The sequence below is a fragment of the Coptis chinensis genome, chromosome 6 (genome assembly GCF_015680905.1).
Source record: "Coptis chinensis isolate HL-2020 chromosome 6, ASM1568090v1, whole genome shotgun sequence".
Classification (NCBI taxonomy): domain Eukaryota; kingdom Viridiplantae; phylum Streptophyta; class Magnoliopsida; order Ranunculales; family Ranunculaceae; genus Coptis; species Coptis chinensis.
Window position 1 is genome coordinate 86,733,263 of NC_141461.1, and position 12,654 is coordinate 86,745,916.

General features: G+C 36.0%; 1 protein-coding gene and 1 pseudogene across 3 annotated transcripts; one reads left to right on the forward strand and one right to left on the reverse strand.

Moving 5' to 3' along the window:
• Positions 1-2,700: 2,700 nt before the first annotated feature.
• On the reverse strand, positions 2,701-3,986 carry LOC147495099 (protein VAPYRIN-LIKE-like; annotated as a pseudogene).
• Positions 3,987-8,072: 4,086 nt separating this feature from the next.
• Positions 8,073-12,364, forward strand: LOC147495100 (multiple organellar RNA editing factor 5, chloroplastic/mitochondrial-like). Of its 3 annotated transcripts, none has more exons than XM_086569606.1 (5): positions 8,073-8,549; positions 9,312-9,507; positions 10,767-10,864; positions 10,948-11,013; positions 11,656-12,364. In XM_086569606.1, the coding sequence occupies exons 2-5, from the start codon at positions 9,431-9,433 to the stop codon at positions 11,676-11,678; spliced, it is 264 nt and encodes an 87-aa protein (XP_086425732.1). In that variant the 5' UTR covers positions 8,073-8,549; positions 9,312-9,430; the 3' UTR covers positions 11,679-12,364. The 3 variants fall into 3 exon arrangements, with proteins under 3 accessions (XP_086425732.1, XP_086425731.1, XP_086425730.1); XM_086569605.1 differs by having other exon boundaries at positions 8,073-8,457; positions 12,053-12,364; XM_086569604.1 differs by having other exon boundaries at positions 8,074-8,549; positions 12,053-12,364.
• The last annotated feature ends 290 nt before the right edge of the window (positions 12,365-12,654 follow it).

The window sequence follows — 12,654 nt, forward strand, 5'->3', positions numbered from 1 at the left end:
CATTTTATTTTATTCAATAGTATATGTAACTATATAGAAGTAGGGCTGGCAATGGGTTGGATCGGTCCGGATATATGCAAATCCAAAACCGATCTGCTTTTCAACAATACAGACTCAGAACCGGACCCGATCCGAACGGATATTTGAGTTCGAGAACCAGAACCGAACCGAAAACTTTTTTTTAATTCCGGATCCGATCCGTTCCGAACCAATAAACTCAATTTCAACTCGGTGAACCGAGTTTTTTATAATTGGATCCTAATTTTCATTATATAAAGATTAAATAATTTTTTTTTCTAAACACAAAAACAAGGTACACAAATCCAAAAGACATAATGAATTATTTGAAATCCAAATTTGTAAGGGAGGATTTTTCTTTAGATAGAAACCATATTTTTATTATGTAAAAAAATATTGTAATATTACATATGTATTTTGCATATCTTATTTTGGAACTTTAAATATTGCAATGTTGCATAAGGTAATAGAAATATATGGTGGAGGAAAATTGGGAAGAATAAGACTAAAAATTTTAATCGGATTAGGCATATAATGGTTCGGTACATACTTAATCCAGAACCAATCCAATAAGAGTCCGATCTGATTTTCAAGACCCAGAACCGGTCCAATATACTAACTACCTGATCCAGACCCGCTTTTATTAGTTCGGACCGGATCGGGATATCGGTTCTTACCCGACCCATTGCCAGCCTTATATAGAAGGGATACCTGATTTTAAAGTAGAATAGATCTTGTATAACAAAACAAAGCTTCAAAAGGAAGAAATGTGCCATGCACTTTTTTGTACGTTTGATCAATCTGGAAATTTTGTCTAAATATTCTAATTTTGCCCTTCAATCCTTCCTATTTAAAATTCATGTTTTGTAAGAATTGTTTAGTCATTGCATACAACCTCGAGCTCGGCTCATATAGCTAGAAAATAGGTCAAATTCAAATACGTAGGGATGGAATTCGAGCTCAGCTCGGCTTGTTTATTTAAACAAGTTGCTCAAGCTTGGCTCATATATTAAATTAGTCGAGCCCGAGCCGAGCTTACACGAGCCAAGCCCGAGTAGCTCGGCTATTTTACACTGTGATTATGGTATATGAGCTTATCGAGCCGAGCTTCATCATGCACGTTTATTAAGCGAGCTATAATATAGGCTCAAGCTTGGCTCATCTAGTTAAATGAACGAGCTTGAGCCGAGCTTAATTAAGCCAAACCTGAGCTACTCGGCTCAAATTCCACCCCTAAGAATACATTCTAAGAGCATTCCCAATGCAGATGAATATCAAGGGGATGTGACAATATTCACCTCCAAATGGTAAAAAACCTTTGCCCAATGCAAATGTGAATATCAAGGTGACTATTTTCCCAAGTCAAAACGAGAGTGAAACCTTCAACCGAGATAGTAGTTGAGTTGGGAACTTCGGACATGATGTTTTATTACGTCTAGTGTGTTTTTTAAAAAAATTTCGATTTTTTTTTCTTCTGACGGAATGTTTCATTCCGTCTCGGTTTTTTCAACTTTTTTCGTTTTTTTTTAAAAGTTCAGACGGGATGTTTCATTCCATCCGGCGCGTTTTTTCAATTTTTACATTAAGACGGAATCAAACATCCCGTCCGAGAATAATAGTCACCCTTTGCATTGGGCAGCCTCACCTTGTTTTTTACCAAAACAATGGAAAATAGGGGAAATAGAGCTGACATGGAGGTGAATAAGAGTGACTTGTATTGGGAATGCTCTAAAGACTGTGGCAAATGCAAATTTTGTCACCATTTTTCGCTGGAAAAATTGCAATGTGACAATTGCAAATAACTTGTGACAAATTTAAATTTTCCACTGTTTGATGATAATGTGGTAAGTATCATTTGCCCTGATTTGCAACAATTTACTGCTGTTTGATTGTCCAAATTTGGCGCGGCAAATATTTTATTTTTTCATTTTTTGTGCTTTTAAAATATTTAAGATTTAAAAATGATAGCTACTCTTATTTGTAATTTTTTTTTTTTTGTATATGGTTCACCTATATCACACTAAAAAGAGTAGAAAAACTTGCCACAAAAACATAAAATGTACCAAAATCTGGTTCAATTTGGTTGAAGGCTACATTTGATGATTCGGTCCCTCTAGTGTATGTCTTGTGTGACATGTTCAAGACACGAATCTAGCTATGCATGTTGGAAGGCATATAGCTAAAGCACTTGAGCGTAACTATCAATAAATATATTGGGTGTTGACATTGTTCGCCCGTTAGTGTTTCATGTTAGTTTTAGGAGAAGTTTTGAGATCCATATGACAAAGATGAGGTATGGATAAAGATGAGTCCTCAAGAAACGGATTGATGTTCCTGGAGCAGCTCGGTGAAGAGGAGTCCAACAATTTTTGAGGTTATATATGTACTAGTAGCAAGAGTTGACAGCAAGAAAGGTCATTACTTATTGTGACTTGTATCTGATGCAGCTGAGATAGATAGCAGTGCCTTACAATAGCATCAAATGGTATGACAAGTAAAATGGCTTCAAGCAATATAATATACATTTAATTCACAGGAGTGCACGTGATTTAGTCTACTGAAAGGATCTTGTAATCAGTTCGATCACCTTAGTAATTATAACCGAAAAAGTTTACAAATGGGTGATTACTAAAGAAGTACAAATAACTAGCTAGTGTACGTAACAATGAAGAACAGAATAGAGAGCTCAAAACTATTTCCTTGTTAAGCAAATGGGAGTGAACATGAAGTTTCATGGTGTACAATCTTGTTGGAGTGGAACAAGATCAGTTCTCAACTCCTTTCAACAAAACAAATACCATGCATACATTACAAATAGATACATGTGAACTATATATGTACAGATTCCCGAGCAGTAAACAACACAAAAAACTGCAAAAAGTATCGTTACCTCGCATTACACTTGTTCCGTATTTCCACATAACGGAGAAACAAAAGTAGCATGGTTCTTAAAAGGATCCAAGTTCAAAGTAGACAAACCTTGGATGCTCTTCAAATTCCCCTTTGCTCTATGAGAAATAAGATACAACGCCAACTTCGTGTGCCCAGCTTCTATTGCACAATGCAGTGGTGTGTACCCCAAATTATCAATAATATCAACTTGAGCTCCATGACTAAGCAAGGCCTTCACACTTTCAATCCAACCTTTGAATGCAGCTCGGTGAAGAGGAGTCCAACAATTTTGATCTCTCCCGTTCACCTTCGTCCCTTGAGCTATACAACTCTTTATCGCATTCACATCATCCAGACTTGCCGCTCGATGTAAAACATCCCCCAAGTGAAGCAAATCAAGTAAATGTGATTCCTCCTTCCCATTCTCAACAGCAACCATATAAGGCATCTTCCCATCTTTATTAATTGCATATTTAGAATACAAACAACACTCCACACACTCATCCCCTTCAGCCGCCACGTAATGAAGTGGAGTCGATCCATTATAATCAACACAATCAAGATCCCCATTCATCTCAATACAAAACCTTAACGCCTCAACATTCCCAGGCCATTAACCGCCGATACATGAATCGACATCCTACCAACCGAATCAACTGAATTAACTAACTTAACAGAATCTCCATTTTCACACAAAACCTCCAATAAATCAATTCTATTCATTTCTGTAGCATTATGCAAAAACAAGTCACCCCAATCATCCACATGACAACCCGAATCAATTAAAGCCTTAACAACATCAATATTACCTGAATTAACTGCAAACGATAACATTGACCGCCAATCGGAATCTCTCTCATTAACATCACCACTTGCATCAATCAAAGCAGAAACAAAGCTAGAACATCCACTAACAACATCACTCCTCAGTAAACTACTAATTTCCAATTGGGTACATCTAGAAAACTAATTTCAATAGCCTTAAATTGTCAGTATCAAAATATGACCAAATTGTACCTGTATGGACAATGAAGATGAGTAGTTGAATTAGAACATCTTTAGCATAGCAACCAAAAAAACACCAAAATTTTGAACCAAAAAAACACCAAGCAACTTTAGAAGCAACATCAAAAAAACACCAAGCAACTACGCGGTTTTGCCAAAACCGCACCATATAGGCCACGCGGTTTTGCCAAAACCACTCCATAGAAGCCCATCTTACAGGTCCAAGCCCACGCGGTTTTGCCAAAACCGTGCGGTTTTCCAGAAACCGCGTGCTATAACCATTTAACTCTCGGTTTTGCGATGTTCTCTTCATTTTCATGTTCCCTCTCATCTAAACTCATCTCCTTGAGCAAAAAAAAAAACACACTACCAAAACTCTTGAAGATTTTTTCAATAGATCATTCATCTTCTTCTGATTCATCTTCTTCTGATTTATTATCGAGCTCGAGCTCGGGCTCTTCAAATGATAACACTGCAGTTAAAACTCGCAAATTAGTGGCTATTGCTCTACCTTTGGTTCGACATCGTCTGAGTTTATTGCGTCAACAAGAAGCGGAGTCTTCTTATAGACCACATGGTGGTTCGAAGAAATGAAGAAAATATAAGCCTCGTCAGTACGAGGCAACACTAGCTCGTGTAAATGCTAACTACTTCGGCGCAAATCCTATATTTCGTGACCACGACTTTCGGCCTTGATTTAGTATAGGTCGATCATTATTTACTCGTATTTTCAATCATCTTAATCATAATGTACCATATTTTCAACAAAAGTTAATTGTCGCGGGTAAAGTTTGGGATTAACCCAAAAATAAAAGTAATTCTTTGCTATACTGAATACTTGCTTATGGAATTTGCCACGATCTAGTAGATGATATGTTACATGTTCTTTGAGCCAACCGTTCATGAATACATCGCTATTTTTGTGATGGAATTATTAGAATTTTTGGAGGTGAATACTTGCGCAAAACCAAATCTTTAACGTTTGCTTAAAGAGTATGAGGAACGCGGATGGCACGGAATGCTAGGAAGCATTGATTGCATGCACCGGCAATGGAAGAATTGCCCATCCGCGTGGCAAAGGGTCTCACAATCGGCCATAAGCATAAACCAACAAATGATTTTGGAGGCAATTACCGATCGTGGACGCATGGATTTGGCATGCTTTTTGGAATGGCGGGTTCTCACAATGATCTTAATGTGCTTGACAGCTCACCAATATTTGATGATATAGTCAATGATGAAGCTATTCCTTGTAACTACACTGTGAATGACCATCATTATGATATGGGCTATTACTTGGCTGACGGTATTTATCCTAATTATGCCACCTTGATTCAAACGATTGATTCAAACGATTGCTAAACCGACTATTGCACAAGACAAACATTTTGCAAAGAAGCAAGAAGCTGCTAGAAAAGACATAGAGCGGGCGTTTGGTATATTACATTCACGTTGGGCTATTTTAGCGAATCCGTACAGGTTATGGTATTTGGAGAACATGGCTACTGTTATGAGGGCTTGCATTATTTTACACAATATGATTGTGGAAGATGAACGCGAAACGGTTATCCCGCAGTATATTCCTGATTTGGAAATACCAAGTAGAGAAGGTGCTCTCGAAGATGAACGCCACTTTGTTCTATCTCGTTGGGCATCCGGCGTCGAGGGTTCGTTCAAAAGTTATTCATGATAGATTGAAGAATGACTTGGTCGAAAGCATTTGTGGAGTAGGCGGGGGACTTGATTTCTATTTTTATTTGCATTTCATTTAGACTTTGTGTTTATTTATCATTTCAATTTCTATGTATTTGTGTTCCAAGTTTATTTCTATGTATTTGTGGTTTTATGAAAGGATTTACGTATATGAGAATTTTGAAAATACAAATTTTTTTAGAATGATAAAAGTATCAACTTTAAATTAAAAGAAAATATTCAATTAAAGTACATTCTAATTAAAATTAAAATACAAACTTAAATTAAAGTACGTCATTAATTAAAAGACATAAATTAAAAGACAAATTAAAATACTCAAATTAAAAAACATACAAACTCAAATTAAAAGACATAGAAACTCAAATTTAGACTATGCACTACTTTGACTACTACCAGTGATATTGCCAAGTCGATTCTTTATTTTTTGTAAAATTTATGCCCTTTTGAGTTGCCAAATTTCGCGCTCGTCTTCGGGTAATCCTTCTAATTTCATTCCTAATATTTTTCGCATCATTTTCATCTTCTCGAACTCGGAGCGCATCTTTCTTCAATTGAAGTTTTTCTTTTTGGATTTGAAGCTTCCAATCCATCGAACTTTTCTTCAATTAAAGTTTTTCGAATTCCATCTCATCTTTCTTCAACTGTCTTTGAGCTTCCAATTCATAGCCTTCTTTGGTGGTTTTAGAAAGTTCCATAAAAAAATCATCAAGTTTCTTAGTGGATTCTTTCACTTTAGAATCACCTTCTTCTTTCTCTTTTTGCCTTCTTTTTTTGTCTTCTTTCTTTCCAAGAAGTCTATCCTCAAGCCCATGAACTTGGTGTGGATCATAATCCATTGATTGAGTTGTCGCAGTTGATATTGGAATTGATGAACCTCCTTCCCCAATCGTTTGACTTGACTTTTTGGTGGAATGCAAATCATTTCTCAACTGTAGCCTCTTCCATTTGGGTGAGTCTTTCACCATATTATAGCATTGCATCCACTTCCAAACCCCATTATGCATCGCATATGTACTTATTGCTTCCTCAACCTACCAATTAAGCAAAAACTAAATTAGAATTGAAAAATATATTTGTTAATCAAAATAACAAATAAAAAGTAAATACTTACCATCATGTTGTCATTATAGCCACTTGGAGGAGATGCTTGAATTTTAGAAAGAATGGCATGAAACTTGTTGATATTAGCTTGAATAATAGACCAACGTGTTTCATACCCGTCAAGTTGCGTTCGGTCATTCTTCCTAAATTTGCATGAAATGCATTTAGAATTCTAGCCCAAAAATCGTTCGACTTTTGCTCATTTCCTACTACACCATTCTTGACTAACTTGTAGCCAACTATTGGTGAGAGCAATATCTTCTTCTTGTATCCATGAAGCCCCTCTTGATTTTGATTTTGGTTCTTGACTCATTGTTGTTTTAATAATAGAGAGTAAAGAGTAGAGAATAAATAGTAGAGAAAAGAAATGAGTGTAAAAATATGGGGCGAGTGTTTCAATTTATAGGGTTAGATCTAGAAAGATATAGCTGTTTTTTGGCGTTGTTTGCCCGTTGTTGTTGTAATTGAGAGCACGCGGTTTTAGGAAAACCGCGTGGTTTTGCCAAAACCACGTCAAAGAAGCCCATTTAGCAGCCCAAGCCCACGCGGTTTGGCCAAAACCGCGTAAGTGATTTGATACAGTACCAAACCTGGAACCAAATATTGGTCGATTTGGTGTTTGGTTTGGTGTTTTCATCAACATGTAGCTCTCCTGAAGTTGAAAAAACACTAAATTCTTAAACACTAAGAATTTGGTGTTTGATGCTAGGTTGATATCATTGCTAAAGATGCTCTTAAAATAGCAAAGTTATGATCTTTACCAAATTTCCTCAAGTACGTACACCACTTAAAGCCTGACTCCAAGAACACAATCAATCTATTTAAAGACCACCAAAATTCTGAAACCCAGGTGAGAGAAGTTCCGCCTCTTGGATTGATCGGTAATTCAAATTTGCACCAGAAATTACAACGAAAGTATTACTCTGCTACTAAAGACCCAAGTTCACAGTCCCAACTAAAGGAAATGCTTAACTAGATATCAAAATCAACATGCAATCAGTTAGACGAGCTCAGTATACCAGATAGTTCTTCACCATTTTCACGAAGGCAAACAGAGATGTTTTCGGGTTTTTGTTTTTTCTTTTTGGATTGGTGGCAAATCCACGGCAAATTTGTGTGTAAATTTGTTGTGGCAAAATTTACTCACCTCTTCAAGAGTAAATTTTGGCACCAAAATCATACCAAATCACAATTTGTGGGGGCAAATCCAAAAAAAAATTGACATGGGTAAAAAAACACATCAGAAAGACAGAAACTGACAAACAAATGAATAGTGCCATTTATTTTGCATGACAAATGGGGCTTTCAAACACAGCCTAGAGACCCTAAAAATGTACAACACCTCCCTCACTTGGGACACAACCTCTTCCAACGTGGCATAGTTTCAGTTCAGAAGAACTTGATATTCATTTCTCAAATAAAAATAATGGACATTGCCTTTAGTTGAGGTACTGGCCGTATCAAATCTTTTTCTACAAAAATATTTTTAAAGAAGATCAGCATATCCTCTGTGTCTCGAATGATTCCAAAATCAAGAAACCATCAATGCCTCTCTTCATTAACTTGTATTGCTCAAAACCCATCTTTATCAACAATCAGAAGAAGACCAACATCTTTATCAACAACTTGTATTGCTCAAAACCCATCGAATTAACTGCCGCGCTGCGCACCCTCTACATCCCATTATACACATCTCTAATTGAATCCTGCACGTCGACAATGGTCCTGGTGAGCATTCATATGTTTTGTTTTAGACTGCCCAGGAGTTCAGATATGTACTGAAGACTTCTTATATGCTGCTAGGAACAAGGATCCTAGTGGTAAGCTTTCAATATACTATACTGTACTATTTTGCTTCTCTTCTTATGATGGCTAACAGATCTAGAATAAACATTTCTTGCCATTTCCTAAGATTTTAAATATATAGTAAGCTTACACTACGTTAGACTAAGTTATTGATGGGTGTGTGGGAATAATATTGCCTTTTGCTTTTGCGCCTTCAATTGCTAGGCATGGGGAGTGATTGCATTGTGAAATAAAGAGGTAGTGGAGATGGGTGAGGTCTTAGTGGGAGTTTTCTCTTTAATGGTTTGTTGTTTGGGGAGCGGATCAGCCATGGTTAATGCTTTCCCATATATGTTGGTCGGTTGACTGGAAAAGTTGAATCTGATTTCCAATTAGTCATTTTCGAATTTGTTAAATCTAATCGAAGCTCGTTCTGACAAAATTGGCGATGATGTAGGGACCATGATTCAGATAAGCAAATAAAAGGGAGATAATTTAGTATAATTATATTATTGCTAGAGATGAAGAAGAAAGCGTGGAGAAAAAAAGTACATGGCCCTAATTGTACGGTTTACAAGAAAATTATGTCTTTCGCACATAGGAAAATATAGGGTTTACATCATAGTAAATTATAAAACATTCAGAGGGAAATGTTCCAACTGCCCCTTAGAACTCTAACAGTTACATTGGAACCTTGTTTTGATTTGGTATTCTTTATTGTGAATTGAATCAAAACCTTTGTAAGGTTCTTCCATGTTCTTAATATTATTAATTGGTGTTTGTCTTACTTTTTCCAGTGCAATTAAACGCCCGTTTTGTTCCGAAGAACCAGAATTACCGTATTGATGATATCTTTAGCTATCATTTTCTTTCTGAACGCAACCCGAAGTGGAATCATGATCATTGGCTAATCATTATGCGCATGCAATTTCATGAGGGAATGTATGGTGCCATTCCCATTTATATTGATTTACTAGCAAAGATTGTTGGAAGGTAAACAAGAGAGATCCATTTCTCACAAATTCAAGTTCTCATTTGTTCGTTTATTGGTCTTTTATAGTTTGGCCAACTTTTACTTTTATGATTCCTTCATTCTGGTTATTTATAGTTGTTACGTTCTTTGACTGCTAATATAGTTATACATGCATGTGTGTATCGGTATGTTTTCAACTAGCAATACCGCTGCCTTTGGAGAGCAGTGCTGTCATGGCGCAAGGAAATTGCCACTCGCCTTTGATATATGGTGCAGTGTGCCATAGGCACCTTTTGCTTATAGCGCATGGCACACATGGTGTGCGCCTTAGTTTGAAAAATTGGTACAATGGCAATTTCTTTTTCTTCTTACATTATAGTTTGTGGGATTTGTTTATTTTTTCAAAACACAGTATAAAAAGAAAAACCCAATCCTAAAGTAACCCCGCCTAGTATCGCTTTGTCTCTTAAAGATTTCAGTATTCTAACTTCATGGAATTAGATCTAAGAGATGGCATTTGAACTTCATAGAGTCTTACTTGATTCTAAAAATGCATCGGATTGCCAACTTATATATGGAGGCTCCAGCTTCCTTTCCACTAACAAAAACTAGATGTGCTAGAATGGAACTACCGAGATGAGAATGCAAATCTCTTTGGGGCGGGTGGGGGGGGGGAGGGTATATCCCTATGAAAGATCTTGGATTTCTAGTTTTGTTATTCTGGTTTGTTCGTGTTCTTCAAACTGGAGAATTTTGTAGCTGAATTTACTGGAATGTTTCTAAGTAGTTGTTTTTCAATTTTTGCACAGTAAACTTTAAGTTCACCATTTGATATCTTTTTGCGAGTAGTACCTCTCTTTGACTGATAGATTAGCATCCTGCTCTAATCCATCTGTTGTGTTATTCACTTATTCCTTTTAATGATTTCCTTTCTAAAGCGTGATATTTTTATCCAGATGAGAATGCAAATCTCTTGGGGGAGGGAGGGGGGGGGGGGGTGGTGTATATCCCTATGAATGATCTTGGATTTCTAGTTTTGTTATTCTTGTTTATTCGTGTTCTTCAAACTGGAGAATTTTGCAGCTGAATTTACTGGAATGTTTCTAAGTAGTTGTTTTTCAATTTTTGCACAGTAAACTTTAAGTTCACCATTCGATATCTTTTTACCAGTAGTACCTCTCTTTGACTGATAGATTAGCATCCTGCTCTAATCCATCTGTTGTGTTATTCACTTATTCCTTTTGATGATTTCCTTTCTAAAGCGTGATATTTTTATCAGTAAAAAAGAAGCAAAAAGGAAAATTTACATGGCTTGGTTAAGGCGTCCATGGGGTTTTGCTGCTGAAATTGACATAAATTCTGCAAATAAGCTTAAAGGTCGGTATATTCTCTGTTCAAGAATGTTTATCAAACTAAAATCAGGTCAAATCTGACTTGAGTACATATATTTTTCTCTGCAGCTTTTCCCGATGTTCTAGTAGTGCTTCCAGATTATGCGTTTGATTTGAAGGACCTGGATCGGGGAAGTAAGGCTTTTAATATGATGCATGATTTTGCGTTCTATTGTAAATGTTTTGTCATATTTTTCTGGTTTACTTTGTGAATATGCCTACATTATTTGCTCAGTTTGTTTTTGTTTGAATGCTACTTATACTGATGATTTGTAATTTAGTACTAGCATTAGCTAAACCAATTACGGGATACTTATGTACAGTCTATTAACAACTATTACTAAGAACGGTTTTTCCCGGATAACTACTGTTGTACTCAGAACTGATTTGGTGTAGTGTTTGGACAGGATCACCATACAAATGGTTTTGTACATAGGTTTATACAACATAAATGAGGAATCAAGAGCTGATTTTTGGTGTAGATGATGTCTCCGCCATGGATATCATCGTCACAAAAAGTCAGTTCAATTCAACATTTCTAACCACGTCAAAAATTGCTTTCAACTTTTGAAATAATCTGACGGTCCAGAATAGTTCAATGTTGGAACCTCTTTTGACAAGGTTTGAAATGTTCAAATGAATTAAATTTTCGTGAGGACCTTAGTAGCTTTATATAACTGCAATTTTAAAAGGTGAGAAAACACTTTATACTTTCTGCTAATGCTTGGAGAGAAAGATTACGGTTGATTTACTTGCTACTCATGCTTATTGTCTCAGTCGAGCATTCTCTCCGCAGATAGATTTACCAGTAAAGCAATTGCATTGCAGAGATGGTGAGTGTCAGCATGTTATATCTTTTTTTGTTTGTTTATGTTGACCATTCAAAAAAATATAAAAATAAATGCAGTATTCTTTTGGAATATTAATGTTAAATGCTTCTTCCATCTGGCACTTTAAAATTTCAAAAAGAAATATTGTGAATAGGAAAGTTTTTGAATTTTTCCTTGTTGCACTGTTTTTTATTATGGTTGATCTTTTTTTAAAGTTTTCCGTATAGAAATTCTTGCTCTCAATACCCCCCCTTATTGTTTTTATATGCTCAAATTGCTTCGTATACCATGAAATTATTTCCATTTTTCTTTTGACACTTTCTTGTCTATCTTCTTTCTTGTAGTCCATCTCACCTACACCTACACTGGGAGTGGTTGTACAACATACGGATATAGTGATTTATATATTGAAGAATCTGAATCTGGTGAAGAATCTGATTGAGACAAACGAATATTGATTAAGGTGTCAACTGACCTACTGGTGAAGCCTTGAAGATTAGGCCCAAGGCCTTGGGATTGGTTGCCACCTTCACGGGGAAAGGTGATGGAAGGGGTTATGGAGTATTTGTTCTAAAAATGATGAATATTATAGTATGCTGAACAATCTGTATGAAGACTCAATTTTGAGGAACCTGGTCGTGCATTTGGGCGATTCACTCTCATGCAAGGTTCAAAATATCGATATCGATGAATATATCGGTGTACCTAAAAACCGATATATATCGGATATATCGGATATATCCATTTTTGGTGATCAGTCCAAACTATTTAAAATATCAGAAATATAATATCAAAAATATCGAAAATATATTGGAAATATCGGATTTATATTAAAAAATGGTCAAAAAGTCAAATGATATATATCGTAAATATTGGATATATCGATTATATCGGCGATATAAACTTTTATATCGGAAATTTTGATATATATCGGAAAAAAGGGTAC

Bases quoted from the DNA above. Each gene is read 5' to 3' on its own strand.
- LOC147495100 (XM_086569605.1), top strand. From the start codon at position 9,431: ATGCGCATGCAATTTCATGAGGGAATGTATGGTGCCATTCCCATTTAT. The intron at 9,508-10,766 runs GTAAACAAGAGA...TATTTTTATCAG, and splicing joins CTAGCAAAGATTGTTGGAAG to TAAAAAAGAAGCAAAAAGGA. The intron at 11,014-12,052 runs GTAAGGCTTTTA...TCTTTCTTGTAG, and splicing joins GAAGGACCTGGATCGGGGAA to TCCATCTCACCTACACCTAC.